Raw genomic sequence first — 26629 nt, forward strand, 5'->3', positions numbered from 1 at the left:
CTACGTTCTACCCGACTATTCTGCTCGTGGGTATATGCACGGGACTGCCTGTGCCGAAAACCAAGAGAAGCTAAAGCATAATCAAGCTTTTTATATTCTCCCCCTAAATCAGACTGAAAAGAAATAATTTTGCAAGAAAAAGAGCATTCAGCTAATGACCAAAACCGTTCAAAGATAGCATACAGGTCGGATTTAGCACGCATGTGATAAAACCAAACATAACGCGTATAATCATCTACAAACAGAACAAAATATTTATAACCATTTGTAGAAGTTAACGGCGTAGGGCCCCAAATATCCGAATATATTAATTCCAAAACATGCGTACTAGAATTTTCAACACGAGACAAAGGGAATCAAGAAGATTTCCCCAATTGACAAGCAGAACAAACAACCGGTAAATCTCTAGAATTAAAAGAACTAACAGACGAAGACCCTAAAATTTGACGTAAGACACATGAATGGGGATGACCAAGCCGCATATGCCAAACAAATGACGATGCACGTGCAACCACGAACGCAGCAGGAACTTGACGCGAAGCAGGCCAGGTGTACAAACCCCCCGAAGCAGACCATCTAAAAAGGACCGTCTTGGTCGTAATGTCCTTCACATAAAAACAAGAAGGATGGAATTCAAAGAAAACATTATTATCTCTAGCAAACCGTTGAACCGACAATAATGAAGAGGAAAGACTAGGAACATGCAACACATCACATAACTTAAAATACCTAGAACTAGTAACTATCGAAGCGGAACCAACATTAACAATAGGCAAACCTAAACCACTGCCAACTCGGAGAATATCCGGACCATCATAACCAGCAGAGGAGAACATCACGGAGGCATCGAGAGTAGCATGATTCGTGGCCCCAGTATCGGGAAACCAATGATGAGAACCAACCAAGCCCGAACATGTAACCTCTGCGGAAGACGCCACGTTTGCCTGAGGACCCGACGAGTCATAATAACGGCGATAACATGAGAGAGTGGTATGACTTTGATTGTTGCAAATTTGACACCGTGGGCCAGACCGAGAGCGCCTGCGACCACCATTGCTGCGGGACTGCTCACTGCCCCCGCAGCCTCCACGACCACCGTGACTTGCCGCCAAAGCCGCCGGTGCGCCCAAGCCACTGCCATCATCTGCACAAATCCACTCCTGCGAAATCAAAAAATCAGCCAACTCCGTTAAGGTTACTGGAGCTCCCCGCGTCAAAGAGGCCACCAATGGACGATACTCAAGACGCAAGCCACGAAAGATATAAAGATTCTGATCGTCCAATGTGACCTGCTGAATAACGAGAGCAAAGTCTTCCACCAGCATTTGAGCGCGGCCAAGGTAGTCTGAAATCGAAGAATCACCATGGCGCAACCCTTGTAGCTCACCAAGCAACCGTAAAGCCTGAGCCCTGGTCGACGTGCCAAGAGATTGCTCAATCGCGAGCTAAAGCAGCCGAGAGGAAGACCGGCCGACCACAAGGTGCATGGTCTCGTAGGAGAGAGACGAGATGAGGAGCGACAGAATGGCATTGTCTTGACGACGCCATTGCTGCCGCGGGTCTGGAACAACGACACCACCACTGTCCGCTGTCGAAGCTGCCGACGGTGAATTAACCGGGCAAGGCAACGTCCAGTCGACATACCCCAGCAGGCCTTGACCTTCCAAGAATGGAATCACCTGCGTCCTCCAAAATAAATAGTTTCGTTCGATTAATTTTAGAGAGACGAAGTGATGGGCAGAGGAAAGGCTAGCACTGGCTGAAACGAGAGAGGGAGCAACCTCGGTGACGGTCTGCTCCGTAGAGTCACGAACAGAACCGTCATCATTCACACCGAGAACTGTCATGGAAGATAACCTGAATAACTGATACCAGATGAGGATATGAATGTTTAACATAACATTAACCAAAGACGGAAGATAGTCATATAAGAATACAGAGAGAGAGAGAGAGAGAGAGTCATAGTCTAACACAACCAATACAGTCCTAACAGAATTTACTTAACCCTAGATTAAATCCCATCCACATAGTAATAATTTTAAATTCTAATCAGGTATCAAACAACATGAGTGTTTTGAAGTTTGAACTCCAATCTCACAACTATTATATATATTTTGGCTTTAGCTTGTCCCGACTGTCTGAAATCTAAACTGCTCTCCAAGTCCAAAATGAGCCATTAAAAGCCAAACAAAAGTGAGAAGCTCCCCACCTTTAGCAAGTTGTTGAGCATGAGCATCTCCTCTACAATGGCATGCTCCATATAACAACAACTCCACCCACACGCTTCTCATCATCTTCCACATTTGTTTCTGGTCGTCGATCCCAAAATCCTGCAAATCCTTTGCAAGGATACACGCATCAATCAACATTGATTTACTTCTCCCTTTCACCTCTGATGGCTCTTGTCGTCGAAGGGTAGCTTTTCCAATTAATGATTCACAAGCAGATTTTCTTTCCCTATAATTTTTCATCATCTTCCATTCCTCCCATAATGTCGTCATCTCCCGATGAGTTGTACTATCCTTGTTGAAAAAACATATCAGCTTAGCTATGTACCGTATCGCATACCTCGTTGAAAACCACATGCTCCTCAAGCAAATGTAAATATCTAGGACAACATTGTTAGACCTAAGAAATGATGCATATCTTTTGAATAGTTCCGGATTTTGCTTTGTGTTAGCAATAAAGAAATTCCAGGCTTCCTCATGGGTATCTTTGAAAGTGGTTTCTACGATTTTCTCACACGTATCTCTAGTTTCAAAGTTTCCTGCTAATGCTGAGGTGAATTTCTGCTCCATCACCAGAAGGTACAACAAATATTCAGAGATATATCTACATATTTCAGGATCATCATCATCATCATAATACCTGTAACCACCAAAATTAAAGTAGCATATCTCAGTAGCAATATGCCACAACAACACACTTTGAATGAACCCCACATCTTGCCCCACCGTAGTCATGATTGATTCTCCGCAGTTACATTCAAGGAGAGTCCGCTTGCCTCTAGACAAAATTATCTCATTTGCAACGGCTGTTGTCTGTGTTGCAATTTCTTTAACCTCATTGAAAATTAACTCCCTCAGTTGATGTGTAACTGGCTGTCTTTTAGTGTATAAATATGAGTAGACTCTCTCCTTGAGCCCAAAGTAATCAAGAATGATATTGACCCATTTCCATTGTTTCTTTAGTGAGTGGTTGATGAAGCTATACTGATACATCTTCCCGGACCAACGCCTCCTGCTCGAAATCCACTTGCAGACTTTGTTAATTCCTTGTGCACATTGTTTTAACCATTCACATCTTTGCTTGCTCAGCAGTATCAGAGCTACAGTCCAGTCTGAAAAAAATAACTCTATGAGAGCTATGGCATCTAAGATAACGGCGCCAGCAAGCAAGCAATGCGTAACCTTGAGGTCAAGGTGATGAATTCCGTTCTTGGGGATGAATACCACAAAAAACACAGTGGCTGCTACAATTAGAAAAATGGTGGCAAGGCGAAATGTGTAGCCTAAAATCTTGCCTTGGACAGTAATCATCTTGGTGAACATGGCTTCGTACATGAAGTTGAGCTCCACTTCCATCACTTTGAAAGCGTTTTCACTCTCTAACTTGGAGAAGAAACTCTTGCTGTGTTTCCACTCGTCAAAACCAAACGTGTGATCAACAACAAGCCCTCTAAATATCTTGTAAAACTTGAATGCATGTTCCACTACCTCCGTGTCTGTCAGATTAATAATATTATTATTGGAGACTTCTTGATGACGACCGCCCACCTCAATCATCACAGATGGCGGCATCTTTTCCGGTTGTTTGGGGCTCATCGACTTCATCATATTGGTGAGAGAAGCAAGTTTGAGGGAATAGGTTCGTTCAGCGTATTTGATGAAGCCAGCCACAAAGATGAGTAGTGTTGGGATCAAGAATGGATTATTGTGGGCGTCGAATGTTTGGTAGCGGAAGAAAAGCAGCAAAACCGTAACAAGCTGAACGATGAGTTTGAGCAAATGGCGATCCCACAGCTCATTATCTTCAATAGAGAAAGCCGTGATGGTGTCAGGGCCGCCCAAGTGCAGCAAGAGAAACGGTGCCCACAATGCCGCGATGTGTTTTGGCTGTCGGCGGCTAGCAGCAATATCGCATGAAGAAGAACATGCTTGGGTTGCAGCAGCAATCTCCCCCACGGCGGCCACGTCAGCGGTAGTTATATACGTTGGTCTGGCTTCATTGTATATGAGGCCTATTGCAAATATGGCAACAAAGTCAGCCAGCAGATAAATCGACCATATCACGAAGATCTTCAGGTGGTCCTTGGTTCGTTTCCTTGAGCGTGCAGAAAAAATCAAGATGATTTGAATAACAAGACTGGCCAGCATGGCGGCTTGGATGTTCCATCTGTTCCACAAGTCCCTCACATATCCAAATACATATGTCGCCAACGCCATTTAGTACTCCACTCCTTAGGGGATCAGATGAACAACAAGTCAATAATTATATATATATATATATATATATATATATATATATATATATATATATATATATATATATTGGGAAGGGTTAAGGTGCTGGGAAGGATTCCCATGCGGTTATGCACTTTAAACATTAAAATGGCGCATCTTAAGTACACATACAAACCACGCACCTTAAGAACACAAACCACGCACCTAAAGATTTAAAATGACTCACCTTAAGTTTCACACAACTGACGCACCTTAAGAAGGAAAACAACGCACCTTAAAAAGAAAAATCACGCACCTTAAGTTTCAACAACTACTTACATTAAGCACAAAACCCACACACCTTAAGCACAAAACTCATGCACCTTAAGGACAAAAACTACGCACCTTAAGTTTCAACAAATACTCACATTAAGCACACAACCCACACACCTTGAGAACACAAAACCTACGCACCTTAAATTTGACCTAGATGCAAAAATTATCAAATTGCCACCGCGTATTTTTTTTTTTTTTTAAATTTTGGTAATCCTGGATGTTGATTTAAGCAAGATCAATGGCTCAGATTTAACCGCACCAACGCACCTCAAGCATTCAATGGCCACACGGACTCATATAACAGGATGGACTCATTTGATCACTAGTGTATATATCTACTATACTAATAAGAGCCCAAGAGAGTTAGGCCTATAATGGGTAGAAAAAATGGCGGTCAAATTTTTTTATCAAATGAATGGCTCAAATTGATCAGATTTTAGTTTTTCCTTAGAGATTTCCTAATTTATCCTTAATGAATATGATTATCCGTTAACTTTTCCGTTAAATATAAACTTTTCTGTTAATTTATGTTAGTTCACCGTTAATTTACTCATTGATTTTAATAAGAAAGGTCTTAGGTTCGAACCCCATCTCAATCAAAGTTGGCATAATTAGTACTATATTTTACTCTTATTAAATTAAATAATAATTTAGTAGCTACAACAAAAAATAATACATATGCATTTCTTTAATTTAGAATTATGTGTCAACAATGTCTTTATTCAAAAAAAAAATTATTCATTATCAATAAATTAAATAAGAGAAATAATTTCATTAGTTATATTGTCTTTAATTTTCTCCAATATAAAAATTCTTTACATTCAAATTCATCAATTGATTATATTCGCTACATTGTCCCTACAATGTCTTTATTAAAAAAAATTATTCATTCTCAATAAATTAATTAAGAGAAATAATTTTATTAGTTATATTGTCTTTATATTTCTCCAACGTAAAAATAGTTTACATTCAAATTCATCAATTGATTATATTCACTACATTGTCTATTATCTTTTTTGTGCACTATTTTTTAATTAAATATCAAAGTTATAATACAAAATAATGCTATATATTATTTACCAGGTATTTTATTAATACCATGAAAAAATTAAAAAAAAAAACATAATTAATAAAACCAATCATATTAACTACGGGATTTGTTTACAAAGAGAGTATTCAAATCACACAACAAATTGAAGTGAGAACTACCTCGCAATGTCATTGTTTAACAATCAGCAGTTAGCGGTTAGCGTTAGCGAATTTGACCAGCGAATTATATCAACGGTTGGTAAAAATTAGCTGTTTAGATTAACATGTAAAATGACCTAAGGGTATACATAATAATAATAATAATAATAATAATAATAATAATAATAATAATAATAATAATAATTGTTTAAAATAAATAAATAAATATATATATATATATATATATATATATATATATATATATATATATATATATATATATATATATATATATATATAATTAAGCCAATCATATTAACTACTTTGAGATATTCAAAAAAAAATATTAACTACTTTGAGAATTTATTGATAAAAAGAGTATTCAAATCACACAACAAATTGAGGTGGGAAACTACCTTGCAATGTTCTTGTTTGACAATTAGCCGTTAGCTCTTCAATATTAGTATATATTTAATATTTTATACCCTAATTTTTATTTGCTCTCCCTTATGTCGTATTTGGTTTCAACCATACCAATACAATTATAATATTAACAATTATAATCAATCTTGACTATATTATCTTGCATTTATAAACTTAGAATTACCTATTTAAATATGAAAATTCAACATTCAATTATGTATGCATGAAAATTCCAATATAATCATGCCTTAATATACTTTAAAGTACTTATTTTAAAAAAAATTGGGCATTATCCCAATCGCGCAATGCGCGTAAAAAAAACTAGTATATATATATATATATATATATATATATATATATATTCCCTCTGTCCCATTTTATCTGTCCTACTTACTATTCATTGGTCAAACCAACTCTTTCTTATTTGTTTATTTTCATTAGTATTTTTTACTTAATTTTAAATTTGATGTTTTGTGTTTAAAAGTATTTTTAGTGTAGTTTCTAAATATATAAATTTTGTATACTAATACTAAAGTTAATATTATGAAAAATTGAATTAAAAATAACTTTAGTCAAGCATCGTTAACCGAACCAGACACACAAAACGGGACGGAGGGAGTATATATATATATATATATATATATATAAAATTAGGTTCAAATGTGATTAGTGCTCCCATGTGCGGTTGCGTGGTTAAATCTGTGCCATTGATCTTGCTTAAATCAATGTCCAGGATTACCAAAATAAAAAAATAAAAAAATAAAAAAACACAGTGGCAATTTGGTAATTTTTGCATCTAGGTCAAATTTAAGGTGTGTGATTTTCATTCTTAAGGCGCGTGAGTTTTGTGCTTAAGGGGTGTGGGTTTTGTGCTTAAGGTGCGTGGGTTGTGTGTGTTCTTAATGTGTGTAGTTGTTGAAATTTAAAGTACGTGATTTTTCTTCTTAAAGTGAGTGTATTTTGTGCTTAAGGTGCGTGAGTTTTGTGCTTAATGTGAGTAGTTATTGAAACTTAAGGTGCGTTGTTTTCCTTCATAGGGTGCGTGATTTGTATTCTTAACGTGAGTTAGTTGTGTGAAACTTAAGATGAGCCATTTTAAAAACTTAATGAACACTTAATGTGAGTAAAAGTTAGGATCAGGGTTTTCAAAAAATTTTAAAAAAATGTATAACATAAACTCTAAATACATTCAAAGTGCAAAATTGAAAATCAATCATCACTTCAAAATTCACAAACATGAAAACGTTGTTTGGAAGAAGCTAACGGCATGCAGATATATGATATCAAAAATACTTGTGGACGTAATCCGATCCAAAAACCTTATCCCAACTTTTACTCACATTAAGTGTTCAAATTTTATCAAAGAAAAAAAAAATCTATAAAAATCATGACCCTTATTATATTAAGCAATTAAATAAAGCATATCACATCATAAGGAATAGAAAATTGAATTATAAAATGAAAATACATGTAGAATTACCCATATATATATATATATATATATATATATATATATATATATATATATATATATATATATATATATATATATATTGGTTCCTGTGAGAACATGTCTTCCCGTGTGGTCAGTGGGGCATACACCATTAGTTATGCATAAATGCACCATACAGTGTTCGAGAATACACCAGAATGAAATGCCAAAAAATGCATCACCCGAAAAAAAATACACTACACATAATGGTGTATTTTCGAACATTGTGTGCTACATTTATGCATACCTAATGGTGTATGCCGCACTGACCGCACGGAAAGACCAGTTCTCACAGAACCTGACCCTATATATATATATATATATATATATATATATATATATATATATATATTGCTGGGATTAAATCCCAATTAATGAAACATGACAGAGACAGATAAAGAAAAATTGGATAGGAGTAAGGTATATATATATATATATATATATATATATATATATATATATATATATATATATATTGCTGGGATTAAACCCCGATTAATGAAACATGACAGAGACAGATAAAGAAAAATTGGATAGGAGTAAGGTTACCTCGGCACGTTCTTGTTGTGTTGGAGTATGTATCATGGCAAGGTGGTTGCTCATGCAATGCATGTTTATATAGAGAAAGAAGGAAAGAATGGGTACAAGGGTAAATTCAGTACATATTAATTAAGGTGTATGTAAAGTAAAGTATTAACTTATAATTCAAAAAAGAAAACTTTATTTGAAACCTTACTTAAAACGTAGATAAAGTATTGAGTTCATTTTTATTCTGTACCAACGTTTTTCCTTAGCTTCTTCATTTCTAACTTATAATTCAAAAAAGAAACATTTGGCTATGACTCACTTTGGGAGCACGTTATTCCCTTCCTGGCAAGCGGAGTTGTTCTCAGAAAGATATATATATATATATATATATATATATATATATATATATATATAATATGGTTTCTAATTGTTAACGTTATGCTTAATTAATTCAGCATGCAATGAATATAGCATTAGAAACTGATAACATCTAGTACAAAAATGCTAATACGCGACTCTTGTACAAGAGAATCCGCAAATCTTGTACAAGGGTCGCGTATGAGGAGAATCTGCGATACTTTCTATGCTGAAAAGGTAGCTGATAAGAGTTAATACCATCTGAGGTTCTTCGAGTATAGTGATTTTGGCACGTTTAGTCCTAAACTTTCAAATTGATCATCTGTGGTCTTTCGACTTTCAAATTTAACCATTATGCACCGCGCGTCAAAACGACGTCGTTTCTGCAGTTATAACGGAGTGACACTACAGTGTGTCTAAACCGACACTGTCTCACGTATTATTTTTATATTATCAAATGAAACTGCAGTTATATCAAAATGATACTGTAGTTATGGTGAAATGGAACTACAGTATATATAAAATGAAACTGAATAACATTTCACATATTTGAGTATATATTGTACAATGAAGCTGTAATTATATTGAAATGATCATGTAGTTGTGTTTTAATGAAACTATAGTGTATATAAAATAAAATTAAATAACATTTTCACATATTTGAGTGTATAAATATTGAATGAAACTGTAGTTATATCGAAATGAAACTGTAGTTGTGTTGAACTGAAATTGCAGTGTATACAAAATGAAACTGAAGAATAGAGTTATTTTTTACGAATGAAGATTCTGTTTCTTTTCATTAAACAAAATGACGTCATTTTGATGCGCGATGCATGATCGATCATACATCGTGGTGCACGATATAATTTGCGCAGAAACGCTCAAATTAATACGTACGTTATATTACTTTGGTTTTTTTTTTTTTTTTTTTTTTTTTTTTAAGATTTATACTCCGTATTATTTATTGGGTTACAGGAATTCAGGAACACTACCCGGTAATCTGAAACCACATTTCTTTACTCAACATACACGGTGGGCAATCTTCTGAAAAGTGAAAATTAAGGATAAAGAAAAAGAAAAGGAAAAAACTAACAGACACGATGCGCAATCTTCGGGTTAAAAAAAATGTTGTTCCAGTCTTCTGCTAAAAAACACGGCATAGAAATTGATAAAGTTTTAAATAATTTGAGGATCAAATTAGTTTGATGTACCATGTGTATTTTTAAATTAATTGATAAAGTTTTAAATAATTTGAGGATCAAATTAGTTTGATGTACCATGTGTATTTTTAAATTAGTATTTCAAATTCTATCAAAGTATCATTTAGAATTATCAAAATTTTCATATCACCTTCACTGAATAGTTTTTCTGTTCTATACTTTAGGTTAAGTTCAAACCTTTGACCATCCACTTGGATGGATAATCGGGATGCCATCACATTACATGTTAATTGGCCAACACAAACCCTTATTAATTGGTCTGATCCATGCTTTTTCTTGTTGTCACTCCTGCCAGAAATGAATTCTTGATTTGAACTAGTCCCTTAGTGTGCTTCACTGCAATTTTAGTGTCTTGGCATAATGCACCTTCAAAAACAGAACCAAATCCTCGATTCCGATAAAGACAATGATAATAAGCATAGTTTCTTATCTGTGTTGAATATATACTGTAAATTAGGTATACCGTTTCATCAATCCCCAATGCGTGATTCTAATTAATTGACCAAAGGTCATGTTAAATTTTATATTGTATTTTTTTAATACACTCTAATTAACATATTCATAGTATATGTTTAACAATTATGTCAATTATGATTGAGATGTGGTTTAAACCTAAGATCTTCCTTATAAAAATCAATGAGTAAATTAAGAATAATAAATAATCAACGGAATATTTCGTTACTAAAGTTTAGATATGTATTTTATAGGAATAAGGGTCAAATAGGAAAATCATTTTGAGACTTGGGAATACATAAATATAGTCCTAACAACTCTAGCTTTAAAATCAAGATCATGACTCAACAAAGACACACGCACAACGATATAATCAGACTCGAGGCATAACAGTATTGATGACACTATAAGACCACAACAAGACACGCGCATGCAAATCACGACCACAAGACTGGAAGCTTGCAAGAAGGAACTCTAAAGATTCGAAGTCTGGTAGGTTGTAGAGGTGCTTCGTGAGCAAAACCGTGTAGTTAATTGTCTGGAAAAGCTTTTCAGAAATCTCCCGGCTGGCTTACATGTGTTATCTGATCCACCGGACTTGGCTAGAGGTGTATTAGAGGATGACTTTTCTGGTATCCCCAGTTGGCGTAGTGTGCATGGTCAACCTAGTAGTCTGTAATAGTGTTGCTTTTTGGGTATTTCCCTCCAATTTAATAAAAAAAAATAAGATTATTATTATTATTATATATTTTATATTTTTTGTAAGGGTATTTATGTCTTTTAAACACATATTTCATTTAGAGCGAATTCCATTTTTGGTCCTACTACTATAGGGGTTTTTCCAATTTTAGTCCACCATAATTTTTTTTTTTTTGCCACATTACGCCCACTGTTAATAAAATCATTCCAATTTTAGTCCACGTTAAGATTTTCCGTCAAGAGATTGTTTAATCCAAGGGCATTTTGGTCTTTTCAAGTTTGTTCTCCTAATTTAGAAAGAAATTTCCGGCGATGGTGTTCCAATCTGTTTTCTGCCGCCACTAAGAGACTTTTTAATCCATGTTTGTTCTCCTAAACCGTCTCTGTTGTTTTCTTGAGAGAGTCGGCGCTCACCGCTCATTGACCTGGATTTCTGTGGAACAAGCGGCGGGTTATGTGATGGTTGCGCCGGAGGACGGTGGAAAGTCGAAGGCGTCCGTGACGGAGCAAACGGGTTCTGAAAGAGAAGATCAGCAATGGAGGCAAGTTTTTGAAGAAGATCAAAAGTCCTGAACACAAAAGCCCTGTTCAATCTCTTCCCTTCCCATCATCCATGGCGGCTTATCATCCTCCTCCGCCGCCGCCTTCAACCTCTTCTTCATCCTCATCTTCTAATTCGAGGCTTATTTTTCCGTTCGCTTTGGATGGATCGGAGCAATCCATGGAGAGTTTACAACATTAAATATGTAATAACGGTCGAGGTCGGATACGAAGATGGATGTGGTGTGCTTGAGGAGCGAGATGGTGGTTTAGTGGATGATCGGCGGTGGCAGTCAATGAGCAGTGGCCTGGTCACAGCTTCTCTTTGCCTACATCATTCATGCGCTAGCCACAACTCTTCGCCTCTTACTTCGCTCCTACCGGTACTCATGGTGCCGGCGGCAACGGCTCGGCTCAAGCTTGTGGAGTAGCCTGGCGGCGGTGAATTACGTCGATATCTCGGTCTCCTTCATCGATTCGGTGGTCTGGTCCCTGATTTCCGCCTTCGAGTCCGTTGCTCTTGTCTCCATGCTCTCACATAACCCGCCGCAGGCTCCACAAATCCAGGTCAATGACCGGAATTAGGAGAACAAAAATTGGAACGGTTTTATTAACAGTGGGCGTAATGTAGCAAAAAAAATTATAATAGACTAAAATTGGAGCAATTTTATTAACAGTGGGCGTAATGTGGCAAAAAGAATTATAGTGGACTAAAATTGGAAAAGCCCCTATAACAGTAGGACCAAAAATGGAATTCACTCTTTCATTTATATTCTTTAAACCAACCAAATACTGAAATAACATTCATAAAGCTTATTCATTCAGTGAACCAACAAAAGTATTCTTATTCCCTTAAAATTCATTTCGTGAACCAAACATGTTAGTAAAGGTTTTGCCATAAACCAGTATTGCATAGGGGCTAGGGCAGTAGAAGTTTTTGAAATCTCTGAATTTAAAACTTCCTTTAACCACCAATGATCTCCGAGTGTGAGGATAGTTTTAAAATCACCATTATTGTCTATTTTTAGGACTTGCATGTATTTAAGTATAAGTCCACCTTTCAAAAAAAAAAAAAAAAAAAGCATAAGTCCAAGAAAATCCTGAGATATTTTTTTTAAACTTTTCATTCCTTGTTAAATCATGTCGTAGCAACCCAAATGATGTGTTCTACTTCTTATATCTCATAAGTTTTATTTGAAACACAAGTTGCTCAATCAGGGTAATAAAGAACTTGTAGAAAGTATATGTAGGAAGTGTTTTGATACATAATGCAAGGTGGTCTATGGTATCCATCTAATTATATCCTGATAACACTTTTAATTCAGTAACTCCTCAAACTCCAACTAAATTCAAACTTGCATGAAAGTATTTCATAATACTCAGCTCATCAACTTCACATCATGATCATGCAACTTTAGAAAACGTTTCTCTATAAATTAAACATCCAACAACACATTTGTATGTGGCTTTCTTTTCAATTCTGAAACACTTAATTAGGTGCAAGAACAAATGATAAATGTATGAAAGTGGGGTTGTGCCTTTTGTTAGTCAACATACTTTATGAAAAGAATGCAGAAAGCTATAAACGTCTTAAACATTCTAAAAAGTAGTATATATTGCTGCATTAACCCATGGTTTCTGATATGCTTCAGCAAATTAATTAAACATACATTAAAATGAGGATTGTGATAATGTTTATCTGGATTTCCATACTTGTTCTTTCCTCAAATTTATTCAGAATAAATGGCATGCATGCATTGGGTCAGAAATGTCTTTCGGATCAAAAGTCTGTACTTCTCCAGATACGAAGTCAACTTTCTTATGACTCTTCATTCTCCGAGGAGCTGGCGCTGTGGAATGAAAGAGTTGACTGCTGTGAGTGGCCTGGTGTGAGCTGCAACGATGGTGGATATATCAGTGGTCTTGACCTCAGGTTTGGGCTAATCAACGGTGGATTCAACATATCTCTCTTGCAGAAAATGCCATCCCTTTCTGTTATTAGGCTCGATAACGTCAATTTCTCTGCTCCATTTCCAGACTTGTTTGAAAATTTCAGGAATCTGACTGTTTTGAGCCTAAGCAATTGCAACTTCACTGGGACAGTCCCTCAGAAAGTATTCCAGGTACCAACTATGCAAATCATTGACTTAAGTTCCAATGAAATGCTTGGGGGTTCTTTGCCAGACTTTCCAGAAAATGGATCTCTTCGGCGTCTAGACCTTGTTTATACAAAGTTTTCTGGGAAATTACCTGAGTCCATTGGAAGCCTCAAACTACTGTCCCATATTGACCTTACACAATGTAAGTTTAGTGGAGCAATCCCTGCTTCTATTGTGAAACTTACCAAGCTTGTTGTGCTGAGTTTAAGTGTGAATCACTTCAGTGGTTGGATTCCATCATTTAGGTTACTTAAGAACCTAACCTGTTTAGATTTATCTCATAATGATTTTACAGGGGAAATTCCTTCTTCTCACTGGGATGGCCTTGACAATCTTGAAAATCTCTACTTGGATAAAAATTCATTTTCAGGGCCCATTCCAGCATCATTATTTTTCCTACCATCACTACAAATCTTATCTATGTCTGAAAACAACTTTTCTAGTCAAATAATTGATTTGCAAAATGTGACTCCTCCACTGAAATTTCTTGATTTGCGTGACAACAACTTGGAAGGGCCAATACCCTTGTTCTTCTTTCAACTCCACAATCTTTCCTCTCTTCATCTTTCATCAAACAAATTTTCTGGTCAAATAATTGATTTGCAAAATGTGACTTCTCAACTGATAGACGATATTGATTTGAGAGACAACAACTTGGAAGGGACAATACCTTCCTTCTTCTTTCAACTTCGATGTCTTACATCACTCTCTCTTTCATCAAACAAATTTTCTGGTCAAATAATTGATTTGCAGAATGATGTCACTTCTCGGACGATGCAATATCTTGATTTGAGCAACAACAACTTGGAAGGGACAATACCTTCCTTCTTCTTTCAATTTCAGAATCTTGTATCACTCCATCTTTCATCAAACAAATTTAATGGCACTGTACATCTAACCAAATTTAGAAACCCTAGGAAACTTAAATCTCTTGACTTTTCCCATAATAGCTTGGTAGTTGATATAAACATAGGAGCAAAAGAACTAGCCTTCCTCCCTCAATTTTCAGATCTGAGGTTAGCCTCCTGCAATCTGCAGAAATTTCCCACTTTTCTGAAAAACCAGTCTAACCTACTCTTTATAGACCTCTCCAACAACAATTTGTCCTCCATGCCTCTTGACATTGGTGATCAACACCCAAATGTCATTTTGTTTTCCATTGCAAACAATAGAGTCAGCGGAAATATCTCCCCTTCATGGTGCCACGCAACCTCTCTTGAAGTGCTCGACTTGTCCAACAACACTTTGCACGGCACGGTCCAACCATGTCTGCTTCAAAATAACAGCATTCTCAGTGTATTAAATCTTAAAGGAAACTATCTAAGTGGTGAGATACCACACATGTTTCCAGACAATTGCTCTTTAGAGACATTGGATCTGAGTCAGAATCACTTGCATGGCAAGATTCCTCCATCCTTGGTGAACTGCACAAAGCTTAAGGTCTTAAATCTTGGAAGCAATAGGATAAGTGATGCCTTTCCTTGTTGGCTCAATAAATTGTTGAGTCTGCACGTACTTGTATTACATTCTAATCATTTCCATGGAAACATTTCTTGTCCAAGGCTTGGGGTAAACAACAGCTGGCCAAGCTTACAAGTCATTGACATATCCAACAATACATTTAGTGGAATCCTACCAGCTGATTTATTCTTGGAACTAAAAGCAATTGCAGTTGAAAGGAATGCAACACAATCCAAGCCTGACTATTTCTATTTCACATCTAGTTGGGGTGGGAACTATCAATACTCGGTTTCACTTGCTGTAAAAGGAAATGAATATAGTATGGAAAAAATTCTGACTCTCTTCACCTCTATTGATTTTTCATGTAACCAATTTCAAGGGCCCATACCAGAGATTATTGGAGAGCTTACACAACTTTATCTCCTTAACATCTCCCACAATGCCCTGACAGGCAATATTCCCCCATCTCTTGAAAACTTGAAAGCTTTGGAAGCACTTGACCTCTCATTCAACAACCTAGCCGGAAATATCCCAGAGCAGCTAGAGAGCTTGAACTTCCTATCCTTCTTAAACTTATCATACAACCATCTGGTTGGAAGGATCCCACAAGGCAAACAGTTTAATACCTTTGATGCAAGCTCATTCATAGGAAACAAGGGGCTATGTGGATTCCAACTTAATGTATCTTGCAGCGGCATTAAAAAACCACCAAAATTGGAAGAGAAAGAGTCAGCTTATGATGGTGATATCTATGTCAGTGTTGCATTAGGATTTGCTGTGGGTGTAGGAGGAATATTTGTGCCACTTTTGGTGTCCCACAAATGGAGATCATATTATAACAAGAAGATTGATGAAGTTCTTTCAAAGGTGTTCTTTCAGTATGGTTAACAAAGAGCAGGGCTTATTATATTCTTCTTGTCATCCTGGTGACTTCACCCAGGTAACTTTGCTTTTATGTATTGAGTGTGATTTGATCAAATGAGTTGTCTGTATGCTATGTGTCTAGTTTGGTGCTTTTTTTTTCCTTTTCTTTTTCTTTGATGTCCTGTTTTTATTGTGTTTGGTTTTGTTTGGTCAAATTTAATGATTGTATGTTACAGGGCTGGATCGCGTCACAGGCCTACGGACTGGACTCGAGTGGCGAGCCGGAGGGACGGGGGAATCTGGTGATCTACCTATGGTTAAAGATAAGAGAGAACAAAGGATAATGATAGCTAGTGGACACAAGATTGTTAAAAGAACTGAAGCGTTTCTGGAGTGCTTCTCCTCCCAATCTTTCATATACTTGAAAGCCAAAAAATAAAATCCAAGATGATCTCCCCCCATGCATGGCGAGACTTAAATACAAGAAATAAAGAACCTATCCTAGAAAGCAGGAGAAGCAAAACTAATAATAACGTTAACAAACTAATAGTAACGTTAACAAACAAGAAGATAGGAAATATTTATTTTGAAAAAGTCCTAGGCTGCTGCCACCTTCTTCTTCCTTCGCTGATATGTTTTGCCAATGAACGTATCAATACCCCCTCCCTGCAAATCAAGCTTGTCCTCAAGCTTGTAATCGGGAAATAATTCCTGGAAATGAGAAACAGTTTCCCACGAGGAATCCTCAGGCGCGGCACCCTCCCACTGGACCAGAACCTCAGGCACTCCACGATTCAACCGGGAGCGAAGTACATCGGTAGGCCGAAGCAAAACTTTACCATCCTTGACTGGCGGAAGCACCGGAATGGTGTGAGGGGGCTCCCCGATGAATTCCTTAAGCAGGGACACGTGAAAAACATCATGGATGTGAGAATCAGGAGGGAGCTCGAGCTGATAAGCCACCTTACCGAACAATTTCTTAATACGGAACGGCCCGAAAAATTTAGGGGACAACTTAGTGAACAAATGGCGACGAACGGACAGTTGGCGATACGGATGGAGACGTAACCAGACCCACTGGCCTAACTGGAAGTGGACCTCACGATGATGATGATTATAAGAAGCGGGCATACGGGCCTGTGCAAGCCGCAAACGGTCACGAACTTCGGCCAGAACCATATCCCGCCTTTGTAAGTGATCATCTATGGCCTCAAGTTTTGAAACGCCTGGTTCATATGACAGAAGTTTGGGAGGATCTCTCCCATAGACAACTCGAAAAGGAGTCGTGCCGATCGAAGTGTGGAACGAAGTGTTGTAGCAAAACTCCGCCCACGGCAACCACTCCACCCATTGGCGAGGGCGATCGCCCACGAAGCAACGCAAGTACATCTCTATCGTACGGTTGGTCACCTCCGTCTGGCCATCGGTTTGCGGGTGGTATGCGGTCGAAAAGGACAAGGTAACACCACTGAGTCTGAACAATTCTTTCCAAAATGCGCAAGTAAAAGTCTTGTCCCGGTCGCTAACCATGCTCTCCGGGACACCGTGCAACTTGACGATGTTCGCAAAGAAAACAGTGGCGACCGTAACCGCCGTGAAGGGATGCGAAATCGGAATGAAGTGAGCATATTTGGAGAACCTGTCAACGACGACCAATAAAGCAGTTTTCCCGTGTACCTTCGGTAATCCTTCCACAAAGTCTAGTGAGACATCACTCCAAACAAGTGACGGAATAGGCAACGGTTGAAGAAGACCGGCCGGTCGCAGGTTTTCCCACTTGTTGCGCTGGCACGTAGTACACGAGCGCACGTAGTCCCGAACAGAGGTCTTCATTCCTCGCCAATAGAATTCCCGGGACACCCGGAACAAGGTCTTCTGAGCGCCCTCATGCGTGGCATCATGAATACCTGCAAGGATTACAGGAATAAAGTTAGAAGTAGGAAGTAGATAAACACGATCTTTATACCTGAGGACTCCATCACGCAAAGACCAGCGGTCACCAGCCGAACCCGCATTCACACGATCGAGCAAGGATTTTCCTTCCGGGGAATCGTCCAACTCGCGGGAAATGGAGTCCAGCAACGAGGAACGAGGACTGGACAAGAAAAACAACATTGGGGAGTCCTCGTCACGGCGGGACAACGCGTCTGCGACCGCGTTTAAACGCCCGGCTCGAAACTCAACCTCAAAATCGTATCCTAATAACTTGCTAATCCAGTGGTGTTGAGGAGACGTCGTGAGACGTTGCTGCAAAAGGAATTTGAGGCTGTAATGGTCCGTGCGGATCAAGAACCTACGACCCCATAGGTAGTGTCGCCAATGACACACTGCCTGAGCGAGGCCAATCAATTCCCTCTCATAGGCCGCTAACTGATGATGTCGATTGGCAAGCTTGCGGCTAAAAAAAGCAATGGGGTGATTAAGTTGATGCAGAACCGCCCCAATACCCACCCCCGAAGCGTCACACTCCACAATAAATAATTCATCAAAGTCCGGGAGTTGCAGCACTGGTGCCGACGTGACAGCGGATTTAAGCTTAGCAAAAGCGACGTCCGCTGCAGGGGTCCAACTAAAAGCGTTAGATTTTAATAAAGAAGTTAGGGGGGCCGCAATTAAGCCGAAATCTTTAATAAATTTCCTGTAAAATCCAGCTAAACCCAAAAACCCACGCAACGCGCGAGTAGACTGCGGCACCGGCCATTCCAGGACATCTTTAATTTTATTAGAGTCCATTGAAACGCCGTCCGCAGCAATAACATGACCCAGATAGCAAACCTGAGACTCACCAAAAACGCACTTAGATTTTTTTAGGAGTAAATGATTATCATGCAATAAAGCAAAAACCGTCCGAACATGATGCAAATGCTCAGCCCATGTCCTACTATAGATAAGTATATCATCAAAAAAAACGAGGACAAATTTACGGAGTAAAGACCCGAAAACCTGATTCATCAACGCCTGGAAAGTGGACGGCGCATTGCACAACCCAAAAGGCATTACCAAGAACTCGAAATGGCCGTGGTGCGTTCGAAACGCCGTCTTTTCGACGTCATCGGGGTGCATGCGAATCTGATGGTATCCGGACCGCAGGTCCAATTTGGTGAAAAAACGTGAGCCGTGCAACTCGTCCAGAAGTTCGTCAATGACGGGGATGGGAAACTTATCTTTAACTGTTTTGGCGTTGAGTTCCCGGTAATCAATACAAAATCGCCAAGACTTGTCTTGTTTAAGGACAAGCAACACGGGCGACGAATAAGGTGAACGACTAGGCCGGATAAGGCCCAATTCAAGCATGGCCCCGCACTGTTTCTCTATTTCGTCTTTTTGTGCCTGCGGGTAACGGTAGGACGAACAGCCACCGGGTCCACCCCAGTCGCAAGTGTAATACGATGATCACAAGAGCGAGCCGGAGGAAGTGACGTGGGCTCCTGAAATAACACAGAATAGTCAGTGAGAAGATGTTCTAAAGCGGTCCTGGCCGGCGTTGTGCTTATCGCGCGCAACGCGCGATGGGGCCGAAGAAGCTCGCCGTGCCAAGTGATGGGGTTGCCTTTAACGGTAAAGGACATTGTAAGGGCAGTGAAATCCCAAAGAATTGCTCCCAAGGTCCGCAACCATTTAACACCCAAAACTAATTCAAAACCCGCCAAAGGAATAACATACGGACTAATAAAAAATATTAAACCATCCTTAACAACGCGAACTTTATCGCACAGTCCAGAGCCGGAAATCTGTTCGCCATTCGCGACCGCAACCTGGAGACCGACGCACTCGGTGACCGGGAGGCCAAGCAACTTCGCCGTATGCTCACTGATGAAGTTATGTGTACTGCCCGAGTCAATCAAAGCAGTGACAGGCGTGTCTGCGAGAAATACTTGCACCTGCATAGTTTGACCGGGATTAGAACCTGTAATGGCGTGTAAGGAGATCTCTGGATTGTCAGTAGCCATCTCCGGAAGAGGGTCGCATTCCGCGTCTGAAATAGTGTCATCCAAGACGAGAAGGAATAAATGCTTGCATTGATGCGCAGGGGTCCACCGTTCGTCGCAATTGTAGCAAAGGCCACGCGAACGCCGGTGGGTATACTCTGCGCGTGAGAGGCGTCGTTCCGGTGGAGGAGTCGCGCCGACGGGCCGGTTCGAAACAGAGTGCGCGCTGGCCGACGAAGACGCGGAACGACTCCCTAGCGAGTGGGCAGTGACACTGGCCGGGAACGAAGCAGTCGCTGAGGGACGGCCAGAGGAGATGGACGCGGACTGCTTCGACTGTGTACCTGAAAAAGAAAGGTTGGCGGTGTTAGATTGTCGTCGAGGCAATCCCGAAGACTCGCGCGGAGCACATGACTGTCGTCGGCTATATGAACGCGCCAAGTTCATGGCGATATCCAGGTTCGCCGGCCGGTGGTTTTCGACATCAATTCTCAGCCACTCGTCGAGGCCGGCAGTGTACAAGTCGACCTCTTGGTCGCGACGAACAGTGGTGGAGCGCATGAGCATTGACTGGAACTCGTCGTTGTAATCCTCAACCGGCTTCCCGTCTTGATTGAGCTTGGCTAGCGATCCCAGAACGTTGCTGCGCAGCCCAGGGCCAAAACGCAAGAAACATCGCTGCTTGAACTGCTGCCATGTCATGTCTGGTTCCTCAAGCTCCAGCCGGAAATGCCACATCTGGGCGACACCCGTCAGGTGGAACGCGGCGGTGCTGACGAACTCTTGCGGCGGCGTGTTCTGGGCTTTGAAAAATTGTTCACAGTGATGCATCCAGCCAATGGGATCATCTCTGCCATCATAGCGGGGAAATTCGAGGCGCGTAAACTTAGGCAGGGCTGTGGTGGCCAGACCGGAAGACGCCGGAACTTGGGCAGCCTCAGGGCCTGTGTGGGGTGCAGCGTGGCTGCTGGAAGCGGTGGCCGGCTCTTTTCCGGTAAGAAACTGGCGGAACATTCGGCGCAGCTCATCTTGGTCAGCGCGCATGGCCTCCATCGCTGTGAGTTGGTCAGTGCGCATGGTCTCGAGCGCAGCCTGGAGGTGTTGGACATCCCCGCGAATCGCCGTGAGGGAGTCAGCCGGTGAGTTGTCGCCCATGACGATAGGCTCTGATACCAAATTTGTTACAGGGCTGGATCGCGTCACAGGCCTACGGACTGGACTCGAGTGGCGAGCCGGAGGGACGGGGGAATCTGGTGATCTACCTATGGTTAAAGATAAGAGAGAACAAAGGATAATGATAGCTAGTGGACACAAGATTGTTAAAAGAACTGAAGCGTTTCTGGAGTGCTTCTCCTCCCAATCTTTCATATACTTGAAAGCCAAAAAATAAAATCCAAGATGATCTCCCCCCATGCATGGCGAGACTTAAATACAAGAAATAAAGAACCTATCCTAGAAAGCAGGAGAAGCAAAACTAATAATAACGTTAACAAACTAATAGTAACGTTAACAAACAAGAAGATAGGAAATATTTATTTTGAAAAAGTCCTAGGCTGCTGCCACCTTCTTCTTCCTTCGCTGATATGTTTTGCCAATGAACGTATCATTGTAGTGCTTTGGCTTGATTTGCATGTATAATGAGTTTACTCAGATCAGAGTTTCTTAAAAGACTTACGAAGTATAATGCATATCATCAACCACAAAAGATTTTTTTGTTTAAAAAAACATGAAAGATAAATGTTGAGGACTTAAAGATAAAAATGACCACATGTTATGATTATTCTTCGACAAAAACTTATGTAACGTGGACTATCTCACGGATCCTTGACCGTGAGACAAGTCAGATGAAGATCAAATGTAATACTTATACTTGAAAAGCATGTGTTGGAAGTAATTATTGGGGCAAACATAAACAAGAACAAGAATAGTTATTACAAGCACGCACGAGCTTAGCTCACTGATTCAATAAGTAGTATTTGTGGGAAGAGACCAACGTTTCAAACTCAACAGCGAAAATGTATGAATTATGTCCAAAGTAGACAAATCCTTTATGCGTATTAACATTTGGGCTCTGTCGGTCCATGGGGGATTCAACCTTTTAGAGGAATGAATAATCATCGGAAGACTTAGAAAACATGTGTTGGAACTTGGAAGTAAAAAATGGGGTGCCTAGTCTTCTATATTGGAATGTGATTGGCAGAGTGGCAAAAAGACTCCCTGTCAGGAATTTTGTACTAGGCTTTAGGCGTGATTACTGTCAGTTAGCATTGCTTTCAATCCTTAAAGAGTAGGGCAGCCTAATTGGAATATCATCGGCAGACATGAATTATCTGTGCAGTGAATTTCTGTTAGCTATAATTAAGTTTAATTTCTTAATCGCTTAAGGGAACAAGATTAGTTGTCACAAGACTTAGAAAGCATGAACATTATTAGTCATCACAAAACTTGAAAAGCATGAACAAGATTAGTCAACACAAGACTTGGAAATTAATGCATGTTGTTGGAAGTAATTACTTGGCAAATATATATGGACAACAAAGTCATGTGTTGACCACACGCCACACCCCTATGTCAGGCTTTCTCTGGAGGGAACAGTCTCTCCAGAGAAAGTCAATCTTCTCCAAGCATCTTCCCTCCAATCCTTTCCCCACCCCCTCCCCACACACACCTTCTTCCCTTCTTTCTCCCCATTTTTTTAAGCATTGGAGAATCCCTAAGAAAGGTTTGGAGTAATTGAGTTGGTAAAAAAACCCTGGATAATTAAACAATAAAAGTGTCCAAAATACATACCTGATAACCATACATATCAATAGCATTTATGCGAGCACCTGATTGGAACAAAATCTTTGCAACTGGGATTTCACCTCGAACTACAGTCCAGCGTAATGCTGTTTGTCCTGTATGATCTGCAGCATTAACATCTCCACCATGCTGCCAATGGTATCATCATATTATATTATTGTAAAAATGATATCACCATACAAAAATAAAAATATTAGCCAAAGAGCGGCATGTTTAGGCTGAATCCTAACTGGATAAATTAAAAAAAAAAACAGTACCACAATGGCAAAGAAATTCAAGAAAAGAAACAGATTTAAAAAAAAAAAAAAAAAAAAAAAAAAAAAAAAAAAGAAGGATAGACTGAACTTCTAAACTACACGAATATCACAGCCTCCACATTGGTGCAAGCTAAGAGCAAATAATGTACAACGTCAACTAGTTCCTGCCTGCAATTCCTGATGCATTATATTTAAAACTTTAGGAATAATGTAGAAATTTAACAAAGATGTACATAATTCAGAAATTTAATTTACAGCACAAACGCTTCCCGAAGAGAAGAAGCTAGCTTAGGAAAAACAAATAATGCAAGTTGAGGGAAGGAATTGAAGGACGAAGATGCTAATATGATCGATCGAATTGTTGCAAACTATACAATTAAGTGTTTAAAACACCTCAATGATGTATTGAGCCGCCGCAGTGAGGTTGTTGAGAGCCGCCCATCGGGCTCGGAGATTGAGCAACCCTCGCTATCTACCAATCTCTGATCTGAAGCTTCTCCATGTCTCCATACGCCGCCGACGTATAGACATCGTTCCTCAAACTCCCCTGGCCTCCTCCACCACCGCGATTTCCAAGGCCTCCCTGGTGCGGTGCATTTCTAACCGTGTATTTGTGCATGCGTTGGCGCGATAGCTAGGTTGTGACCAGTTATCAAGAACTAAGGCACATTACACGATATTGCATAATGAGGTGACATATATAATAATGTTTTTTTGCGCATGCAAATATAGAGAATAAATAAAATATAAAATTACATATAAATAATTCAAAGAATATGTATAACAAGTTGTGGACAAGACTTGGACGCATAAATAAGATTAATAGTTGATGGGAATGTGGGACTCAAGGGTAGGGTTATTTTATTAAGAAAGTCTTAATCCAATCGTTCAACCTCAAGTGAGGTGTCCATATTTATGGGTGAAGTGTTACTAGGGGTATCAAACTTATAGTTGCACACTTAATAACACAAGTACTAATCACTGCACTCAAATCACTCAAGATCTTATGTACTAAAGGGCAGGAAGTTTTACTTATACATGAGAGTCTGCTAGAAGCAAAGTAGTGGGATAACACGTGTATGGCCAAGAATAAAGGTTACCCGATGTTGTCCATTTGTCAAGCCTTTCAATATAATATAAATAAGCAACATTCCCTTCTTATAAGGATCATCCCTTCACAACCTCCCTTTTGGCTGAGTAGTCTGAGTCTCTCTCCCTTGTCAGCACGTTAGGGTTGATTCCTAGCGGTAGCATTATTGTTTTCATTTAGGGTCTGTTTGGAAACTCGGAAAATGACTTCTGGAAAATGAGTCATTTTCCAGGAGTCATTTTCCTTTCCTGTGTTTGGCTGCACAATTGAAAACTATCTTTTGGTGTTTGGTTCATTTTCCAGAAAATGATGGAAAACTGTCTTTTGGTGTTTGGTTCATTTTCCAGAAAATGAACAGAATGGCATACTCATTTTTATTAAACATTTTAATTATTATATACCGAATAATATATTTTTATTTTTGTTTGTAGAATATAATAATTTTTATTACAAATTATATGCAACATAAATTTTGATTGTATTTAATTCTAATGTCATTGCTCTCTATCTTTCTAGTACTAAAACTATTGTCACAATATGACAATTTGAAATCAAAATTACATGTTAGAAACAGCATAAACGCATAAATAATCAAATCTTGAAAATTAAAGTCCACAAAGTGTTAGGATCCAATATAACAAGTACTAAGATCCAACATAACCAATTCAAGTCTTAACATGCATGTTAACCAACAAAAAAGACATACATAATTTAATCCGTAGAAGAAATAAATTTCTCAATCCATTTCCTCTTCAAACTTGCATTCTTCGCATTGAAAATTCGCGCCTGAACCTCATTTGTCATCAAGTATTCAAATACCTTACATAGGTCATCCTCATGAAAGCCATCACCTATGCTCATCACATCCGCAAACAACTGATTTTCATCAATACCGGTATTCAAAGATTTAATTGCCGTGGCAATGCTACCGAGCTGTTCAGCAATTTCATCCACCTTCAAGTCAAGTGTCTTTCGCTTCCGACCGGATCTTTGAGACGACGCAGTTGATGCAGATGTTTTTCCCTTACTAATTTCTTCATCAATGTTATCAGGCAGAGTTTCATCAATGTTATCAGGCAATATCTGATCATGAAGACCATCTAAATTAACATCTGCAAAAGACTTTGCAAACCGTCCTATGGCACAATCTCTGCCAACGACAATGGACATCTCATCATAGAAATCAATCTTCCTGTTCAACAATGTTTCATACTTGGGAGTTGCCTATGAAAAAAAAAGAAAGCATGAGACCTTTTCTAATTAAAAAAATATTATTTATGCAATAGTCAAATTATGATACTAAAATATTACCGTGATAAGCTCCATATACGGGACTTCATCACATGTGACCATTTTTAAGTTATCATCCCATCCAAGACCACTCATGTTCTTCAGCTTCAGAATCATCATCCAAGTGTTCTTCACTGTTTTCAAGTGATTCTCAACATGTTTGAGTTCACATGCAACATTAAATTGTTCGGATATGGCCGTTGCAACACGATTGAATGAAGAGGCTTTAAAACTATTAGTTGGATTATTAGGATTCCTAGCCTCTTCAGCTAATATCTTTAAAAATACGCCCTCCATTGGCTTTGTCCACCGAAATTGTTTAGAAGTGGCAATTCCCTTTCCCTTATTCATGTTGCTATAATAACATAAAAACAATAACAACCAATGTCAACCAATAACAACAAAGCATACTCAAGTACAACTAATAATATTCAATAACAAAGTATAATCAAGTACACAACAATAAGAAATGTTCAACAACTAATAATATTCATTAACAAAGCATACTCAAATACATAACAATAAGAAACTAGACACTAATTCCTAATAATAAAGTCATTCCACATTTGTTCTGCCATCTCATCCCTTTTTGTATTCCATTGCCTAGCTTCTTGTCTTTCTTCTGTTTGGGTATAAGTTAAGGGTAACAAGTTATCGTCATCAACATCAACTGTTGCTTGATTCAACTCATCATTAGGATCAACACCCATAATATGGTTATGAATTATACAACAAGCTAAAACTATATCCACTTGTGTCTGGTAATCCCAAAAAGGTTCAGCATCTAACACACGGAACCGTTTCTTCAAAATTCCAAACACTCTCTCAATAGATGTATGTAAAGACGAATGACGAAGATTGAAAAGTTCTTGCTGCAACAAATAACAACAATTAAAATTAACACATAACAACAAATTAAGCAAAGCATGTTATTATATAATCAGTAAAAAAAAAAAATATCAGCAACAAGTTCACGGTTTGGCATTAAAAAATAAAAACAAAAAAAATTGCAACTGGTTTCGAAACCAATTGATTTCTGCATCGGAAACCATTCACTGGTTTCCAATCGAAAACCAGTGACTGGTTTTCCGCATCGGAA

At 38.9% G+C, this 26629-nt stretch overlaps 2 protein-coding genes across 2 annotated transcripts; one reads left to right on the forward strand and one right to left on the reverse strand.

The window, feature by feature from the left end:
* Positions 1–1811: 1811 nt before the first annotated feature.
* On the reverse strand, positions 1812–8456 carry LOC109176561. The gene is made up of 2 exons (XM_019326019.1): positions 8431–8456; positions 1812–4459 (listed from the first exon to the last, which is right to left on the reverse strand). The coding sequence occupies exon 2, from the start codon at positions 4443–4445 to the stop codon at positions 2121–2123; it is 2325 nt and encodes a 774-aa protein (XP_019181564.1). The 5' UTR covers positions 4446–4459; positions 8431–8456; the 3' UTR covers positions 1812–2120.
* A 4898-nt stretch (positions 8457–13354) lies between these two features.
* On the forward strand, positions 13355–16186 carry LOC109177521 (receptor-like protein 12). The gene has a single exon (XM_019326894.1). It carries the CDS (start codon positions 13355–13357, stop codon positions 16184–16186), a length of 2832 nt encoding a protein of 943 aa, XP_019182439.1.
* The last annotated feature ends 10443 nt before the right edge of the window (positions 16187–26629 follow it).

This window comes from Ipomoea nil, unplaced genomic scaffold (assembly GCF_001879475.1).
Source record: "Ipomoea nil cultivar Tokyo-kokei standard unplaced genomic scaffold, Asagao_1.1 scaffold0176, whole genome shotgun sequence".
Taxonomy (NCBI): Eukaryota; Viridiplantae; Streptophyta; class Magnoliopsida; order Solanales; family Convolvulaceae; genus Ipomoea; species Ipomoea nil.

Excerpts from the sequence above, each read along its gene's own strand:
- LOC109176561 (XM_019326019.1), bottom strand. The coding sequence starts at position 4,445 with ATGGCGTTGGCGACATATGTATTTGGATATGTGAGGGACTTGTGGAAC.
- LOC109177521 (XM_019326894.1), top strand. The coding sequence starts at position 13,355 with ATGAGGATTGTGATAATGTTTATCTGGATTTCCATACTTGTTCTTTCC.